The sequence below is a fragment of the Primulina eburnea genome, chromosome 6, assembly GCF_022965805.1.
Source record: "Primulina eburnea isolate SZY01 chromosome 6, ASM2296580v1, whole genome shotgun sequence".
In the NCBI taxonomy this organism is placed as follows: Eukaryota; Viridiplantae; Streptophyta; class Magnoliopsida; order Lamiales; family Gesneriaceae; genus Primulina; species Primulina eburnea.
In genome coordinates, this window is record NC_133106.1 from 36,827,386 (window position 1) to 36,847,290 (window position 19,905).

The 19,905-nt window shown below is 35.0% G+C and overlaps 2 protein-coding genes across 12 annotated transcripts; both read left to right on the forward strand.

Annotated features, from left to right (window-relative positions):
* Positions 1–586: 586 nt before the first annotated feature.
* Positions 587–5,804, forward strand: LOC140834932 (lysM domain receptor-like kinase 3). 2 transcript variants are annotated; one of them, XM_073200134.1, is made up of 12 exons: positions 625–762; positions 866–1,336; positions 2,408–2,482; positions 2,699–3,001; positions 3,456–3,601; positions 3,682–3,771; positions 3,868–3,973; positions 4,209–4,360; positions 4,438–4,535; positions 4,644–4,770; positions 4,970–5,077; positions 5,402–5,803. In XM_073200134.1, exons 2-12 carry the CDS (start codon positions 910–912, stop codon positions 5,564–5,566), a joined length of 1,797 nt encoding a protein of 598 aa, XP_073056235.1. In that variant the 5' UTR covers positions 625–762; positions 866–909; the 3' UTR covers positions 5,567–5,803. The 2 variants fall into 2 exon arrangements, with proteins under 2 accessions (XP_073056233.1, XP_073056235.1); XM_073200132.1 differs by having other exon boundaries at positions 587–1,336; positions 5,402–5,804.
* A 1,120-nt stretch (positions 5,805–6,924) lies between these two features.
* LOC140834934 (MMS19 nucleotide excision repair protein homolog) lies at positions 6,925–19,221 on the forward strand. Of its 10 annotated transcripts, XR_012118786.1 has the most exons (21): positions 6,925–7,081; positions 7,978–8,040; positions 8,163–8,217; positions 8,687–8,784; positions 9,711–9,869; positions 9,959–10,018; positions 10,677–10,865; positions 11,335–11,388; positions 12,188–12,274; positions 12,376–13,087; positions 13,638–14,017; positions 14,293–14,366; positions 15,650–15,761; positions 15,857–16,743; positions 16,993–17,068; positions 17,163–17,274; positions 17,861–17,937; positions 18,227–18,307; positions 18,658–18,737; positions 18,813–18,894; positions 18,930–19,221. XR_012118786.1 is itself a non-coding variant. In XM_073200137.1 (20 exons), the coding sequence occupies exons 1-20, from the start codon at positions 7,010–7,012 to the stop codon at positions 18,823–18,825; spliced, it is 3,441 nt and encodes a 1,146-aa protein (XP_073056238.1). In that variant the 5' UTR covers positions 6,925–7,009; the 3' UTR covers positions 18,826–19,221. The 10 variants fall into 10 exon arrangements, 9 of the variants coding, with proteins under 9 accessions (XP_073056238.1, XP_073056239.1, XP_073056240.1 ...); XM_073200137.1 differs by having other exon boundaries at positions 18,813–19,221; XM_073200138.1 differs by having other exon boundaries at positions 17,864–17,937; positions 18,813–19,221.
* The last annotated feature ends 684 nt before the right edge of the window (positions 19,222–19,905 follow it).

A 19,905-nucleotide genomic window follows, 5' to 3' on the forward strand; every position in this document is an offset into this window, starting at 1 on the left:
CGAATACAAATATATAATTTTGAATAAGTAACGTATACGGATTAAAAGAGATTGTAACATGTGGAGTACTTACTATATTTTAAAGTTTATATATTTATCGAGTAGCACAAAAATATATCCTCGATAATTTTGAGAATATTCATTTAGAAATTGAAATGTAGAGTAAAGTAGAATCAAATATTACCTCAGGTAAATGGAAGAAAATCCAAGTTCTCACCTGCCCGGCTCTGCTCTCCACGCAGCCGACCAGGGTCAAATTCCATCAAATTGGCCGCAGAATTTCAGTTGAGTGGAATAGTGACTTGTCAAGTCAAATACTAAATTTATTACATCAACCGCACTTGGGTGCCTATAAAGTTGAGGAAAATCCTTTTATTAACAATATCAAGGTTACTTGTAGATTACAAAATGTTAAAAAAAGATTATCACAAAGAAGATGCTTTGTGACTTGTACCAGTTCTCTGTCAAGTGGCAATGACTTTCTTCCCTTTTTGCACTGTTCTCTTCACTTGCCAGTCAGTAACTCTATCTCCTTTATTTCCCTGCGGAAAAGTAAGTATCAAAACCAAATCAAGAATCTCCAGATTCACAGCCCACTATCTCCTTTGTTTTAGCTACATATTCTCATTTGAATTATTGGCAGAAAAATCACGGAAGTCTCAGTATAGTTATAAATTCCCATCAAAGATTCATTTTTCTGAGCTTGTTGGTTATCAACATTGAATTATTGCACCTATGGCTCAAGAAAGAGCTCAAATCCTGGTATTTTTTCTGCTTAAACTTTTGTTTCAAGAACTCATTACATCAGCGGCAGCAACTCCACTCAACTGTACAGACACTAAACGCCTATGCACCTCTTTTCTAGCCTTCAAGCCCAAGCCAGAGCAAACACTTCCCGTGATTCAAAGCATGTTCGATGTTTTACGAGAGGACATTACGTTTGAAGGGAATGGTAGGAATTACATATTCATCAAAAAGAACTGTTCTTGCGCCTCAGGAGTGAAGACTTACTTGACAAATACTACTTTTACCGTGAGGGAGAATAACGGATCTGTCTATAATTTGGTTGTGGAGGCTTACAACGGGTTGGCTTATTTTCCTTCAAATTTCACTAGAGCAGCTAGAAAAGGTGCAGTGGTGTCACTTAAGCTCTTGTGTGGTTGCTCCAGTGGGCTGTGGAATTATTTGATGAGTTATGTGATGGAAGATGGGGATAGTGTGGAGTCCTTGTCTAGCAGATTTGGGGTTAGTATGGATGGTATAGAGGCTGTAAATGGGATTGCTAATCCTGATAATGTGACCATTGGGGAACTTTATTATATACCACTGAATTCAGGTACGGTTATTTTTTCTTTCTTCCCCTTTTGGGGGGTTTGAATTTGATGTATTTTCTTGTTAAATTTTGTTGTGACGGAATGTTACGATTTTCCGTTGGACTTTGGGTTCTTGATTAGTGTTCGGTTATGTTTTTTCCTTGACTTATCTTTTAATGGAACTTTAGGATTGACCCCTTGAGGTCACTTTAAATCCAATTTTTTGGCTTTATTGTTGGTTAGGATATTGACGATCTTTCTGTGTAAGGATAGTACAAAGATTTGGGATAGATTGAACATGAAATGTTTGGAATATTATAGAATTTTCATTACGTGCATTGTCTAATATGCTAATTAAGTAGATTTGATTCTGTAAAAGAAACTCAGTGAAAGTCGGGATTATGCTATGCAGATGGAAGAAAAACGCATTTTGATTGTTGAAAATTTGTTATTAGGGAGCATTCTGCTTGTAGTGTGCCATCAAAATGTATTAATTAAGATACAGCACTTGGAATGTTTCCTTATCTCACCGAACACAATGAAATGTATAAAATAAGCAAAGAACAAGGGTTATATGAAATGAGTAATTTGACTAATTGAATGGAATATACAGCAATCAGAGTCCTGTCTCTGAGATAGAATTTCAGGTATGAATTGTAACCCAGGCTTGCTATTTCAGCCTACTAAAAAATTATCTTACTCAATGGTTCTTGATGGCACATGTTAAAGTCGGGGCACGACATGACGTAGGGAACCAATGAAGCATTGAGTTTCTGGTCAGCATTCATGGACCAGATGATATTTCAAAATAGAATAACATTATTTTTGAGTGATGAGACTTAATAACTTGTGCTACCAAATTTCTTTAAAAAGTAAATATCCTATGGACACTTTACTGTTGCGATAATTATTGTGATGATTAATGCGGCTAAAGCAGGTTTTTGCTTGATAGATTTTTAATTTGATGTTACAATCCAGTTCCCCAACAGATATAGATGTTTCAGGCATTTTTTTGGTAATAACATTTACTACATGTCTCATATTCTCCATCATTCCCTTTTTACTTTGTTTTTCCCTTTGCCCCTCACTTTCAGCTCCAGGAGAGCTTTATCTCGTAAATGATGATGTACCAGTTCCTTGTCCAGCTCCATCTGTTGATAACTTTGCAGGTATTATGTGTTTCAGCATTCTCTTTTATGCATGTACTCAATTTTTTCAGTTTTGTTGCTTTCTTCGAAAAGCACTGAATGTATATGTTTTACTTCCACTCCCATTATAACTAACTGAAAAATTATATTATGGTTATGTTATTATTACCTAACAAATCATATTCATTCCAAATTTGATACCGAAAACTTTTTACACCATGTACATTTTTTTACCAGTTGGAGATCAGATGGATCACAAGTCTCACATACCTTATTGGTGGATCATTGGAAGTCTGGCTGTTGGATTGGTTCTGGTCGTTGTTGTGGTGCTTCTTTTTGTTTGCTTGAAATCATCTGTCTATTCTGGTGGATCCCGAGGAAGCCACTCAAAGGATTCCGAAGGGAAGAATTCTCACAAATTTCACGTTCTCCGAAACTCGAGTTTCTGCTGTGCTTCAGGGAGGTCCATCTGTGGCAACTCTGGGAATTCGAAACATCATATTGGGGAATCTAGCAACCAACAAATAAATATTCCTACAGGTTTAAATTTCAAATGTTATTGACCTCTCTAGTATTATGAATCTAGAAAGATGTTAATATCTTTTAAAGTATCATGTGATGAGTATGATTTTTGTTTATTTCTGAGTTCCTATGGTTTGTTGGAATTTTTTGTTGGAATGAGACAGTTGGCTACAAAACCGTAGCGATACACTTTGTTACCCACTTTTCTACAATGAACCAAGGATTTTAGATGATTTTTTTTGCTAATTTTTTTTAACTGTCTGGTGCTAATATTATTTTCTTGAGTGTCCTCTCGAGTTCTATAAATTGAAATATTTCCTGAAAAACGAGTGCAATACGTTTGGACCACATTTCTCAAAATTTGCTAAGCTTATGGTTTTCCCTCTCGTTACAAGGTCCTTAACATTCAAAATATTGCTTAGGGAAATTCATAATATCAAATTCTTAATTGTACTCGCCTTATCTGCTGCAGTGATAGGGACTGGTGTATTTGACGTGGATAAGCCTATAGTTTTCACTTATGAGGAAATTCTGTCTTCGACAGACGGGTTTTCCGAGTCTAATCTTTTGGGACATGGAACATATGGCTCGGTGTATTATGTCCTTCTTCGAAACCAGGTTTAAAAGTTTTGAATTTGCTGCTTGCTATCATGTGTCAATTAAGTTGTAATAATGTGATTTTGTGGAGTAAAATCTAGGAAGTTGCTATCAAAAGAATGACTGCTACAAAAACTAAGGAATTTGTGGGAGAGATGAAAGTTCTGTGCAAAGTCCATCATTCAAATTTGGTAATGTTTTTATTTTGCATTTCATGTCCTGTAGCTCATGCTCTTGGTTGTGAGATTATATAATACTGATTATTTTTTGTTTTGATTTTTTCAAAGGTAGAATTGATCGGTTATGCAGCTAGTGTTGATGAACTCTTTCTTGTATATGAGTATGCTCAAAAGGGTTCTCTCAGAAATCACTTGCACGATCCTCAGACTAAAGGTTAGCTCACTCTAGCCCTCAGTATCAGAGGGAACCATTCTATTTTGAAAATCTGCATGCATTTTGAGTTTCACCCACCTATATTTACCTTGGGATCTTCGCTACTGAATCTCAATTTGCATTAATTGCTATAAATATTTAAGCACGATTAATCCAAAAACAATTCATTTGTTTTAGTCATCATAGCATTAGCTCTAATAATTTGCATTGGATTCTGTCTCCATGATCTAATTAGGTCATACATCGATATCTTGGGTCACAAGGGTTCAAATAGCACTTGATGCTGCTAGGGGCCTAGAGTACATACACGAGCACACAAAACCACATTATGTGCATCGAGATATCAAAACAAGCAACATTCTACTCGACGGCAGCTTCAGAGCAAAGGTTTGCTATTCTAACTCATTTATTTGTTCAACTATCCAGATAGATTTATCTCATGTAATCAATATAAATTTGTGTAGATTTCAGATTTTGGTTTGGCGAAACTTGTGATGAAAACTCACGACGATGAAGAGTCGGTCACGAGGGTTGTAGGAACTTACGGTTATCTTGCTCCAGAGTAGGTGTTGACTATAGTTTCTAGTAAAAATATATGTTTTAGTCCAAAAATACTTGTTCAGTTTCCCGTGAATAATTTTCTATTTGATTAAAATTATGGTTTCTTCAGATACTTGAGGGATGGCCATGCTACAAGCAAAAGCGACGTATATGCCTTTGGTGTGGTGCTTTTTGAATTGATATCCGGAAAGGAGGCTATGACAAGAAGTTCCGAAAGACGGTCATTGGTATCGATTGTAAGTCCTGGCATCGCCTCCTTGGATGAATACACACGAGAATTTCTTTATGATGAATCAGTTTATATTTTGTTGCAATCTTTGTATAATCACAACGTATTGTTTTCTCCATTTCTCCAATTTTCAAATTATCAGAACGAACTGGCCTTCTATGGAAGGTTGATTCTTGCCACAACCCTCTAATGCTGTGAAGTTTCAGGTAGTGGCCGCTCTGAGGAATTCACCTGACTCTATGAGTATGTCAAGCTTGAAAGATCACATCGATCCTCATTTGATGGATTTGTATCCGCATGATTGTCTTTTCAAGGTAATGTGATTTCAGAAGTCAAACTAGAGCTTATTTAAATGTTAGTCCCACCCTCTATAGTTGAAGTAATTTTTCCCCCTGATTCGAAGATGAGCGTTTGTTGAAGATTTTGTTGAGAATAGTGAAAAAGACAAAGCAAAACCTATTAGCCATCGTTATTTTCTTTATTGAAATCCAAGATCGACCCACATATAGCAAACACATATTGTAAAGCATACAACAAACCAAAAACAAAAACCAAAGCTCATTTTCTAACCGTCCTGACGAACCAAGAAACACAATCGAGCTGATCACTTCTTGTTCTTGTGTATATTTACGTTACAGATGGCTATGCTAGCGAAGCAATGTGTGGACGAGGACCCCATTTTAAGACCGGACATGAAGCAGCTGGTGATATCACTTTCACAGATCCTGCTGACCTCTATCGAATGGGAAGCAACTCTCGCAGGAAATAGCCAAATATTTAGCGGCCTCGTTCTTGGAAGATAAACTACTGCTGATTTTCAAGTCCAACGATCAAGATGGCTGATTCCGAGCTTTTTGTTTTTGTTGAAATTTTTTTGTTATGTATAGTTTGTGTTTATAGCCCACGGTGTGTGCAAATATGAGATTAACCAAATGCTCTTATTGTTCGGCAACCTCTTTTTTCCAGTTGATTCATTGATCAACATGGTTTGAAATGTCATGTCCAAATGTTTTTGCATTTATTTATAAGTTAATACACGGACGAGGGATGTAAAAAATGTTATGTAAATGAAAATATAAGGAAGTATGATAATGGTCTGTGCAGGGAACTGGTGTACACGTTCATCCTTCTGTTTCTTGGAGAAATATGTCAAAAAAAAAAGGGTATATAATCAAAATTTTAAAAGTGTTCGCAAATACTACTTAAAATCACGCTGGTTTTCCGGATGGTAGAAGAGATCACAGTAATTTAAGATATCCTTTCCTGATTTAAATAGTTTTTATTTGATAAAAATGAACGTGATGTTTCTTTTAGAGTATGTCTTTTGTTAGACGGTCTCATCCGATATACACAATAAAAAATAATACTCTTAGCATAAAATGTAATACTTTTTCATGAATGACCCATTTAAGATATTTGTCTCACAAAATACCTATAAGATCGTCTCACATATGTTTTTGTCTTCTTTTAAGTGTTTTCAATACAAAAAAAAAAATATTTGTATAAAAAAATAAAAAAAGATAATACTTTATTTGTGTGTGAAAATAAACTAGAAATGCCTATAATAAACTCGAAATCAACATATATTGTTTTGTTTACGAAGATGATTAAAATTCATATGAAATATATATTTTAAAAAAATTCAAATAAAGTAGTCATCTATTTGTGAATTGATACAACAACATATTGGAAGAGTGATTTGAGTTTAATGTTAGGTGATAACCAAAAAACTAATCTTATGTAATAAAAAAAATTATAAAGCCTTCAAATTTTTGAAAAAATAAAAATGCACTAACACCGGTTTGCAAACTTTATATATGATAATTTTTGTTATTTTTAAAGTAATGATTTTTTTAATTTTTTTATTAAAAACAATAGAATATTTAAAATATTTGATAAAAAATGATTGAATTTACAATTAAATAAAGATACAGTTCAATATTTCAAAAAAGGACTATTTTAGAAAAAAAAAAACAATAAAATTTTATGATGAAAATTAATTATAATTTTAATTAAACTTCATCAAATAATTTAAAACTAATTATCACAAAAGCCTCAATTTTAATTAAATAATAAGATTGGAAGATAATATAGTTATATTTTAGGATAAATAAACCGGAATTTTTGTTAAAGAAATAATAAAAAAATCCGGCAAGTCACATTGTTAATCCATGAAATTCGCTGCAAACCCCTAAACCCCTTAAAACGCCACGGTTTGCTTTCGTGCCACAGCACAGTCGCGCGCAATGGGTGATTCAACCGAGTGTGTTAAGCATATCGAGTTGTACGTCAACTCCTCCGCGACTTCGCTTCAACAGGTACACTGCTTGTCCTTCAATTATTTGAGTAACGCCAGTAATCATAAAAAAGAATCTGTTCCTCTCTTTTTTTTCCTGAATGTATGGGAAAAGTTTTTGTGTGTATGTGTGTGTTTTTTTGGTATCTATGTTCTGTTGTTTGAGCAACTACTCTGTTCTTTGCGCAGTTTTTAGAAAATTCTACCAATTTTTGGTGAATACAGTAATCTAATTACAGGGATCGTAATAAAGAATTTCTTTTCCTGAATATGTTCTAAAGCAATCACCTTTTTGTATGTCTGTTTGCACTAATTTGAAAGCTATTACGTTGTTGCTTTTTCTCAGTATTTATGAAGTTTACTAGTTTCAATGATTCTAAAAAAGACTAATTTTTTCCCCTCATGTCACTGTAAACATTTAATCTTTGGTTTATGTAAATAAAATATCAAAGGTCCTTATCATGGTGTTATTTTGTTCAATGTCTGTGAATTTTCCAATTTTTAGCAAACTCGGTAATCTGATACAATTAGTCTGAATAAAGGAATGCCCGAACTCTGTTTTCTTAGTTAAATGTTTACATACTTTTCCAATTTCTAGTGAACCCAGCAGCACTCTACTAACAGTAGTTCTTAGAAAGAACCATTCTTTTCTACATCCATTGCAAACATTCGACTTCTCATTTATTTCTATACCATATTGAATGCCCTTATTCTGTTATTTTTGCTCAATATCACCAGTGTTTAGTAGACACAGTAATCCATCAGGGTTTAGCGATTTAGAATTAATTACAGTTAAAGAGGAATTTTTTGTATACCATTCAAATGTTTAGTTTATGCTAATATTTTTAGATTGCTTCTATATTCAAATCATAAGCTGAGAATTTGTGTGTTTACTTAAGATGCTAATTTGAATTACAGGAAGCAAGTGTCAATACAATTGCTACGCTGCTGAAAAATGATATGTTGAACATAGAAACACTTGTAAGACTTTCCTTGATTTTTTTTTTAGTTTAGTTAATTTTGAAGTCTAATTTTTTTTTCCTTTTGTAATAGATTTTGTTTAAAATTTTTGGTGAGTATACATTGTCATTACACATGTTCAGGTCAGGGAGATGGAGATGTATTTGACTACTACAGACCATATTATCCGTTCTCGTGGTAATTTTATTTTCATACTATCATCAATGTGATGTGTTTATGGTAAAATCAAGAATTTATTTTCGATAAACTTAATGTTAATTCATCATGATGAGGGTTTATGTTTGCGATAATTTTTTGGGTTTGACCCTACATCGTTTGCCTCATAAACTTTTACTGCTTGTACATTTCGGTAATTTTTTTAGTGCTGCGAAGGTATGAAGCACCCAAGTAATTTTACCTAGCCTATGAAAATATGTCTTTTATGCTTACAGTAGAGAAGAGTCTGAGTGATAATCTTCCGATTAAGAAAAATAAAGTCGCCAGTATTCTAGGAGCGGTGAAATGATGTAAAACATTCAAGGGCTGGACTACAGCTGCCTTCGTCCTTTGCTTTGCATGTGGCACACAATATTTTGTAAATGTCATTGAGTGGTTCCCTCAGATTATATTGTATCTGAAGACTGATGCTTATCATGCAATGATTCAGGAATTCTCCTCCTGGCTGAAGTTTTGGCAAAACTAACATCGAAGCCCCTAACTGATACTTCAATACATAGTCTAATAGGATTCTTCTCTGAAAGATTGGTGAGTAAACGATGGTATGGAAGAAACTGGTCTTTCTGCTCTATTTTACAGTTTGAATGTGTTTAATTTGTGTTCCATATTGTTTAAATTTTCTGGATAGTTTGCTCTAATTTCATCATCTAGTTGATCCGTTCTTTCATTTCATACTGGCATCAATTTTTTAATCACCTCAATCATCTACCTCAGAAACTGTGTGTGCTTGGGGGCTTTAGTAATTCATCAATCTCACAATAGATGTTGGGTGATGATCTGTTGCTCGTGAAAGTGTTTTGCGTGACTGTTAACCTATTAGGTAAACTACGGCACTGCAACATGTGGATTACGTGTCTTCCAGAGTGAAAACTAGGTAGGGCAGTCTAAGAATGAGGCAATCAGAGGCATGTGAGGGGCACGATATATTTGCATTACTGCTGGAAGGATTTCTGATTTAGCTGAATGTTACACGAGCTGAAAGCAATTTGGATAACTTGAATCACAGTCATTATAGAATTAGTACTTTTCTTTCATGATCAATGCTCTTCTTGACTGGCTTATGTTAAATTCTTGAAGTTGTGCATATAGGTATCGAGTATCCTTTACTTTAGTTAATTTAAGGACTTGTGTGTCATGATGGTGATTTAAGCAGCTTAACATGATGTTAGCTGCTAGAATCAGGCCTCAGTTTGAGATGAATCTGTAAACAAGGTTTAAGCAATAAAGCAGCAGCATCATAAGTTCCAAATTTTCTAACGAAATGCATTCATCCTTTAATGTTAGGCTTTGTGAAAGTGCTTTAAGTGAGACCATTTCAGGCAATATATTTGTTTTCTCACGTTACAGAAATGGATTATATATATTTTTTGGTTGACTTCTTATGTGTTTATAATTGGAGCACTGGAGCTTCAATTGCGTCAATTTAAAGACAGATGATATTTCATTCATATCAGGCAGATTGGAAAGCATCACGTGGAGCAATTGTTGGTTGCTTGGCATTGTTAGGGAGAAAAAAAGAAGTTGGTATGGTAACTGATAGTGAAGCAAAGGCTGTGGCTCTCTCTTATCTCCAGAATCTGCAGGTGCAGGCATTGGGACAGCATGACAGGAAGGTAAATCATGGATTGATCGATTGACAAACTTTGTATCTAGTGTTAATCATATGGTGATAATTCTTCTCTAATGTATGAAAATTTTGCAGCTAAGCTTCCGACTTATGGAATGTATATTAGATCATTATGCTTGTGCAATTAGGGATTTGGTAAGGACCGATCTTACTTTTCTCCATCTCATATGAAGGTTGTCTTTTGTTCACATAGTTTTCCAATCTGGAATCATTTAGTGTTTATAATCGATAATAGTATTTACTCAAGAAACATGGCAGACTAACCGAGATATAAATTTGTGGCCTTTTGTTTGAATGACCGTAAAAAAAGTGAAATAATTAGACATTGCTTTTTTTTTTTTGCAAAATTGCAATTGATTGACCTCACAATGTTTTCAGTGCGTTAACAAAAATTTTTAAACCTACATACATGCTCCTAAAAACTTGCAAGATTGTTAATAGCTTCCAATTGACTTTCATTGCACTATTCTTGGACTCATCTCTATAATGTCCTGCTATGTTGGAGGATGTGACAATTATGTATTCATGTGCAATCAGACATCAGTATGATGTTTTCAACCTGCAAGCCCTGATTAACATGCTTGGACGTGTTTGTTATGTTCCTTGTAATGTATTATTTTTATCATTAATTTTTCCATCATATTTGTGGTATCTGCTTCTGCTAAACTTCAAATTTCAGACAACACATGTTGATAATATATTTTGTTGAATTTTTTAATTGACATGCCTGGTTATTTTTTTCCTGATATTGAAAAAGCTTTTAATGTCTGCATTAATCCCCTATGTATTTTAGGGAGATGTGCTTCTTTACGGAATCTGTGAAGCTATTGATGAGGAAAAAGATCCTGATTGCTTAGTGCTCGTGTTTCATATAATTGAAAGTCTCGCCAAACTATATCCCGATCCATCTGGCCCTCTATCAAAATTTGCACAGGATTTGTTCGAAATTTTGGGAAGTTACTTTCCCATCCATTTCACACATGTGAGATTTCTTTACTCCATTTTAGTTCTCTCTTACCTTTCTTTTCTGATGAATTGTGTGTCCGATGTTAAATCTTAATAAGCAACTCTACACACTTCGCTACCTAAATGAAAGTTAAACTTTGGAGGACTATCCATATTTCTAATTAAAAAGATTGCTTTGGTTCAATAAATGAGCGCTGGTAGCCGGATGCTAAGAAATGTGTGAGTGACATAAATTTCAGTAGTTCAGGGTATTAGGTGATTTGAGACAGATATAGTCAAGATACTTTCTTGGACTTAGAAGACAAGTACCATAATATATGTGTTAAATCGTTTATGACTGGTCAAGGACTGTTCAATCTTGGTTGATTCAACCTGTTTTCATTATGCACCACTCTGGGTTGGTATTTGCACAAAACATCTGTTTTTCCTTTAAATACTTACTATTTCTGAACTCCACTAATTTGGTCCACAATTTTATTCTGCAGCGGAAAGGTGAGGATGATGATAATAAGAGAGAGGAGCTTTCAAGGGCATTATTGGTATGTAATTTGCATCTTGCATCATGTTACCATGCAAAAAAACATATGAGCTGGTATTTGAAAAAAGTTGTCTTTGGTCTTGATTCTGTAACTTTACATCAGAAAACTTTTTAAGGAACTCTTGCTAGTAGCTTCTGATGTGTTGATGAATGATGACGACTCTCTGACATTTTGATATCAGAATAGACTTACTTTTATGCATTTGCTGATAAATAGGAAAAGTTAGAGTCGAAGACAATTCCATGTTCCGAGGAATAGGTTTGAACAACCCAGCCAATTATATTTTCATTTTCCTTTATCTAATTTAAAGATAAGAATGGGTATTAGCAATATACCGGTGCTCAGATTCCGCTGAATAATTGAAACTCAATTCTTTTTTATAGGCCACATATTAGAAATTAAGCCTGACTTTATTTCTCTACGAGAAATTTGGGAAGAGATTTTTTGTAGATAAATACTAATTGATTTTATGGCTCTCCCTCCTTTCTTTGGAGTATGAGAGGGAGGAAAGCTCTTGCGGAATATTTGTGCTCTTCCTTTCAGCTTTCATGAAAAAGGCAAACATTTTCATATCTTTGTGTATATTGATGAATCATCTCAAGCTAATCAACCTGAGCAGTGTTTTTATCTCTCTTATTTGATCAGAATATTTTGAAACTGATGCTTTGTCAAATGTCATATAGACATCCGCAGAAAAATAAAGAAATTACATGTGTGCTTTTTTCTCTGTCCTCGGACAGTCATAAAGCTTGAACCTTTTTGTCAATTTAAGAGTTGATATCTTTATAATGTCTTTCAGCTGGCATTTGCTTCTACACCCCTTTTTGAACCATTCTCTATGCCCTTGCTATTAGAGAAATTGTCTTCATCTCTGCCATCAGCTAAGGTTGGTGGTTTTTTAACCCGAGTCCTTTTTCTCATCTGTCCAACAATGAAGGGATTCTCTTTATTCCGGACATTGGAAGAATTATATCTCTTCACCTGCAGGTGGAGTCATTTAGGTATATAAGCTATTGCACAACACAATATGGATCAGACAGAATGGTCAAATATGCTCAAGCTCTTTGGGCTTCTGTAAAAGAAGCTACATTTATTTCACCTCAATCTACTGTTTCCGCGGAGTCTGAATTGACGGGTGGAATGGGATTTCAGGACAATGATATGATGACGCAGGCTTTTGTACTACTGCAAGAGGTTATGCAGCAAGACATTATATTTACTAACTTAGTTCTGAGTGATAAAGACATCAACATATTTGTGAACTCCCTGATTGAGTCTACGGATTTCGGTGACATTTCTTTACTTCTCAGGCAGAAATTACATGCAGCTGGTCATATTCTGTCGGTTTGTGCTAAATCCTCGGCTGCATCATGCGATAAGGTCTTCGAGAGTTATTTTCCTCTCCTCATGAATGCTTTAGGGATTTCCCCGGCTAAACCATCTCAAAAGAGCTACTTAGACGATGATCATTCTCTTTTCAAACTTAATTTTGGAGCCCTCTATCTCTGTATTGAATTTCTAGGTGCATGCAGATGTCTGACAGCATCCTTCGATAATTTCACCTTGGTTTCTGATTTTGCCAATCAGACATGGTGTGCAATGCTTCACAGATTCTCTGGGCCACTAATGAAGGGATTCATTTCTTTCTTAGGATCAAATATTGTTGACTGTGGACATAATGCCTTTGTATATCTTTGCGGTTAGTCCTGTTCTGTGAGTTTTGTCATCTATTTTTCCAAATGACAAACACAAGTGGTGATGATGAAGCTAACTGTGTCATATTTACTGGATTTGTTTGCCCTTTTACTCGGCATGTCAAATTTGGAGAATGTTGTTAAATATGTATCTTCTTGCATGGAGTTTGTTGAAGTGTAAGCATACTTTGATTTTGTATGTAAGGTTCGCTAAGGCATATGTAGATGTGTATCATGAAAAGAAGTATTAAATTGTTAAAAAGAGCAGCTCAATAAACGAATAACATAAAATATATATTGATTGAGAATTTTAACTATCTGTGGAATTCCTCCAGTAAATTCCTCCATTACTTTATTTTCTTTGGTGCACTTATCTTCAAGGAAAATCCTTGTTCCGAACTGCCGTATGAATCATAATGGTGGATAATTATGTTACTATCCATTAACTGATAATTTTTAGTCTAGAAGTGCTTAAAGTGTGTGGTTGGGTTAAAAAAGTAAATATTCTTTATGCTAAACTAGTTTTTCATTGCATGTTTAACTCCCATGCTGCAGTGAAGGGTTTGCAAACTCTGTCCACTTTTCCGGAAAGCTTTGTCCCAGTATCCAAGCCCTTATATGACTGTAGTTTGTTGATGTTGGTATCAATTGTTACTTCTGAGATCAATAAGACATTCTCGTGGACTTCAGCTTTGAAGGCACTGGTGGAGATTGGCTTGTTTATTGATAAATGTCCAGACTCTGGGAGAGCTTCATCCTATAAGAGTACTGTTGTCGAGAAGATTGTTTTCCTGATATCTTCTGGTGATATAACTACTTCTTCATCACTTAAATTGCAAGCAGCCTATGACATAGGAGCAACAAGGAAAGAATTTATGGTCAGAATTGTTCAAGGGTTGGATGAGGCCATATCTGTCCATTTTTCTGCTGCTTATGTATGTATGCTATTTGTATATCCTATTCAACACAAAACAGAAGTTTTTATATGATGTAACTTCATCTTACTAGTCGCAGTGCATTGTGTTTTGCCATTCACTATTTTAGAGATCACATAGATCCTTGTATTATTGTAGTCAATTTCGTAACTGTTCTTTCTTTCTTTTTTCTGCTTTGTTTTTGCCCCTTATACTGTTTTATAATTTTTTTGTCTCCATTTTATTTTTTCTAGCTTGGTATCTACTGATTCAAGTTAGTACATGTAACTGTACAGGAACTTGGGAATCTTGAGTCCGATAAGTTGGCGACCGAGCTTCTTGATACTTACTCTAATAAGGTGCTTCCATGGTATGCAGAGTTTATAGGATTAAATATCTACAATCTTTTATTCAGTCATGGTTCTGTACATATTTTCGGTCCTTTATTTTACAATCTTTTCTAGATCAAGCAATTATCTTTCTACTGGCTAAATGCCATCCTAGCCTTACCAAGTATCAAAACTGTCTTTAGTTATACCTATTACAATTACAGTGTGAGTCCGTGATTGATGTTGGCAATCTTATGCAATGGATAGAAGTCATTTTTGGAGACGATCTATTGTTCGGTCAGAGATGGTTGTTGGGCCCATTAGTCCGTCTACTTTTGATGGGTGTTTTTTTAACTGTATGTTAAAAGTTGATTGATTAGTATCGTTTCAGTTTAAAAATCCTGGGACTGAATTTGGACTTCCTGTCCATTTATCTAAATGTGCAACATGTCATCTGTTTACCTGCCTAGGTATCTGAAGTGATAGGACATGGTTGAAATGACTTTTTGTGAGGAGGGGTAGGAAAATGGAGGACATGTTCCTCCACACTCACACTTGTATGCTATTGCTTATGAATCTTCTAGGAGAAGTCACCATGTAGGTAAGAATAGGTAGGAGAAACTGGTGGTGAAGTCAGTAATGTTGTCATGGTAAAAACTTTTAAAAAGGGAGCATTATCCCGGTTTAAGATCAGAATTGTTGTTTCTTTGGTAATAAAAATGATACTCGATTCCAAGTTATGTTATGGAGTATTTAAAAAACATAAAACATCGAAAGATGAATAATATCTACCTTAGGCTTGACAATTTTAATGTGGTCTGGAGGTAGGAACTCGGTTTGCTATCTATCAGACCTAACACTTTTCTCTTACCCCTTTCCTCCCAGCCCAGACAACGAGCTTCCTAACCTTCATAATCTAAGTTTGTTGCCGGAAAGTGGCATATTCATTGCCAATGTTAGTCCTGCCTACCAACAAGTAAACCAAGATAAATAAATACTTCTCAGAATGTCAAATTCGTTGAGCCGTGTGAAGAGACATTCCCATATGATGACACTGAAATGAATGACAGAGTAGTATTAACCACTATTCTAAAATCTAAATCAATGTTTTAGCTGTACTGTACGACCTTCACTATCTTGAAATTATTCCCCAATGAATTTTGAATTATGCCGATTCTATCTGGTAGGCAATTATATCTAAGCAATTTGTATTATTCCGCAGATTTAGTTGATTTATTTTCTTAGATGTGCTGATTTTTCTGATTGATAGAGTATTCTTATGATTTTCCAGTATTCATGGGCTTAGTTCTTGACATGACTACAGGTTTCTCGAAACCGGGGATTCTGAGGAAATTCCAATTAAGTTTGCGCTCGGTATCTGGGCCAACATCGAAAATAGTAGGTGTATCAACCCCAGACCTCCAGACAATGCAAGTGTGAGACATTTGATTTGAATAATTAAATGACCAACTTTTTCGCATAGCTTGTTTGTTTCTTGTTGACTATTGCTAATCGTCAGATCTGGTATCAGAATCTTCTTGGTGCAACCAAGACTGCAATGAAGAAGGCTGTTGGGAGCTGTACAGTGGAAGGCCAGGAGATGATTATAAATAAATCTTATGAACTACTCCTTGAGAGCAACTGTTTTGAGTCAATGGGATTCCAATCTGACAATTGTTCCTCAAAACTGAAAGGGCTCGAGCAAAATCACAATTTTGGCTCTTCCACATATAGATATGAATGGCTCATTTCCTTATTTGCTTCAGTTGTTATAGCCCTCCGTCCTCAGACATGCATACCAAATGGAAAAATGACGGTGCAGCTATTCATCTCAGCCATCCTCAATGGCCATGTTTCATCAGCTCATGCTTTGAGTGCTTTAGTTAATAAACTGCCTTCAAAAATCACAGGAATAAATATGTTTAGAAGCATCAGCCTGGAAGAGGTCTTGGACATGATATTTGGTAGTTTCTTCAGGACTTCCAGCAATGGTAGTATGTCTGGAAATGATGGACATGAAATTGATTTCAGTGGTTTGAAACTAGATACTTTAAGGATTCAGTCAGCTAAAAGTAATGTTGTGATTGGGTTAGCATGGATTGGTAAAGCGTTACTTATGAGGGGCCATGTGAAGGTAAAAGATATAACAATGACTTTGTTAGGTTTATTAATGTTGGATGGCAACATTGAGGACTCAAACCAGTTGCAAGAATGGACTGAAGTTTGTGATGAGGAATATGTTCCTCAGCTGATGAAGTGTGCAGCAGATTCATTTCATATTATCATGAGTGATTCCGAAGAATGTTTGAATCGAAGATATCACGCAGTCATACGACCTCTCTACAAGCAGCGGTTTTTCAGTTCCGTGATACCCATTTTATCGTCCTTGGTTGTAAAATCTGAGTCATCATCTGTTAGGTTTGTATACACAGTTCCTAAATGTTATTCATTGTTTTGAAAATTGCATGGTCATAAATGTATCGCTGTCTTTTATGGACTGCCGCTGTTCCACATCCTTGACATCTTTTATCACAAAACTTTTTCTCTGCCAGAGCATCTTATAAGATGCTTAATATAATCTTCAAAGCCTATATATTGGTCAAATAGATGCTTTCCTTGTATATATTTTTGCATTGATCTTGTCCTAAATCAATTTTTCCTCTCCAGATCAATGCTATATCGAGCCTTTGCACATGTTGTGTCAGATGCTCCCCTGACGGCTATTCTCAGTGAAGCCAAAAAGGTCAGCACAGTATCTTTGTGCATCTTGTCAAATATTTATGTATTCTACTTACACTTATTCTTTGTTATGTAACCCTTCTCGGTTTCTCATGCAGCTGATTCCTATATTATTGGATTGCTTGTCCATCTTGAGCATGGATGTTCTGGATAAGGATATTATCTACAACATGTTACTAGTTGTATCTGGATTATTGACAGACAGAAATGGTGAGATAAAATTGAAGGTTTATTAGATCTGGTATTCACGTTTTTCTAGAACAATATTGTAGTTCTTATAATTTTATACGAGGTGGTGCTTAGATTGATGAATTTCAAATTCCTTAACTCTAGGCGAACAAAATTGAAGTGAATTTCAAAGCTTATCAACTTTTGCAATTTCGATAATAATAAAGTCGAAGTTTCAAATACACTCAAAATATGTGTCATTTAAAATTCAATCTCTCAAATCCTTCACTGAATCAAATTCGTCAATCCAAGCGCAATCCTGAGTTTTTAGGCTTGTGAGGTTCCTTTTCCGATATTTTATTCGTGTATGGTTCCATCCCAAAAACTGATATTGAAAAATCTTTTTATGCATATATGGATAAAGCTTTCTAGATAGACTTCAGAAAATGTTGTTCCCATTTAAAAATGGCGCACTAGTCGGGACATGGTTTTTCTTCTGAGGTTTGACCACGATTTAAAGGTGGTGGAGGTTGTTGACTGACTATTTGGTTTATCATATTAATTTGAACTGGATGAGGGTTAATTTTTAACCACAGTGGCTCGTCAATTGCTCAACTTTGTGCTGCAGGAGAAGAAGCTGTCCTTGGAAATGCACCAAGAATAATCAATCAACTTATTGATCTTACAGCGTATTCACAATCCATGGTATGATGAATCTCTCTTAAAAAATCTTATTAACGAATATGGCATTTGACATTATGCATCATTTAAAACGACATAAGCACTTATAATTTCATTGAATTTGAAATTTTTATTATTATTATTATTATTATTATTATTATTATTATTATTATTATTATTATTATATCTCATTATTTGGCTTGTTTTCGAGACGGTTTGTTTATTTTGTACATGGCGAAATGTAAAAAGTATTTGTTTACTCTCCAGAGGTTTGTTGTATCAACCGTATGTAAACATTTCTTGAGATTTTCAGGTCATTCGAGAGACAGCCATACAGTGCCTTGTTGCTATGTCGGAACTTCCCCACACGAGAATTTATCCATTGAAAACTCAGGTACAATATTCGTTACATATAATTGTTGTCTCTGGTTAGTTACATGCAAGGTCGTATTGCCCCCACTTTTGTCGAGACCATCTGCATTTCCTTCTGTGGTATGTGTGGATGTATCTACTTCTAGATTTCTTTTGAACAAAATCGTGAATGATGGAACCCCCTTTCCCAGACTTTGTTGTCGAATTTTCGAGTTCTTGTCCAAAACATCCTAATCCTATCGATGATATCGAAAATATTATTATGGTAATAGCATCAGCAGCAACTTTATCATCAAAAGCTCGTTTCTTACAGTGATGCCTCTGAATTGTATATCGATAATAACAGTTCTTGATGAAACCATCAATGTTTAGGTTTTGCAATCGATATCAAAAGCACTGGACGATCCCAAGCGAATAATTCGTCAAGAAGCTGTCAGATGTCGAAGCGCTTGGTATGTCATTTCTTAGTTTTTCCCATCTTTTCAACGAGATCCACCATTTGTTGACATCCGTCTTCTCATTTACAGGGCCTCAGTATAATGAAGGAAGAACTCTTCATTTCTTTAACCACAGCAGCCGTGAGAAAGGTTCAGGCATCCATTTCTCGTTCTAACATCGGGGCGGCTCATATTGGGGAAAGTGAACTAGTCACCCAACTTAGATGAAAAAATATTCGAAATTATTGGCTTCTTTTTATTTATTTTATTATATTTTATTTTACGCCCAAAAGTAGATGTCCTCCCCAAAATCAAAAATTTATCCATCCTCACATCAGTTTTCCGTGTAAGTTTTGTTTGTTTTAGTTTATGTAAGCATCGATTACGTATTTTATCTTTCAAAGAACTGTTTGGAGCCGTGTATCTACTGCATAAAAAAAAATTGTAGGATGGAACAATGGCAGTGGTGGAAGCAATTCTAAGTATGATTTTCTGCGCATTATCTTGTTTACACTTCACCACTCTCCTTGTCATTTATTCATAAATAAATAAATCTTTTAACAGACGGGTTTATAGAAAAATGCAGGAAATTAAAATTCAAATCGTTAACTCGAACAATTTTTGGGTCAGAATCTGGTGTCAACGTGAATCAGTTTTGTTTTCACAAAGTTCGCAAGTTTCCAGCTTGCTCTCTTAAACAATCGATTACAACTTCCTTTTGATGTTTTTGGCCTTAATTGAATGGCGGTATAACCTCTACGACATCAGATACATACGCGAAATTCAACACTATTTTAAAACGATAACTTTCACGTTTTCGACTACATATATTCCCGCTCTTATTTCGATCACCTGGTCTGCCATTTGAGCTAACGGCAGCCACCAGTACCGGAGTTGCCGCAGCCCTTCGAAGTGCAGAGTTTGTCGAGCTCAGGTACAAGAAGAAAATTACCGATGGATCAAGGGAATCAGACAAGATGCGTTATTAGATTCTTCAGTCTTATCGTAGTGATTTATCGATTATATTTTGAAAATGGGATTTATCGATTATTAGTTCAAGTTAGCATTGAGCAATCACCAGAAAACCAACTCCAAATAATAGAATAGTCGAATAAATAGCAGCTTTCAATTTTGAATTTCCAACGTAGGTAGAATGTGGATTTTCTCACATTAAACAATCCAA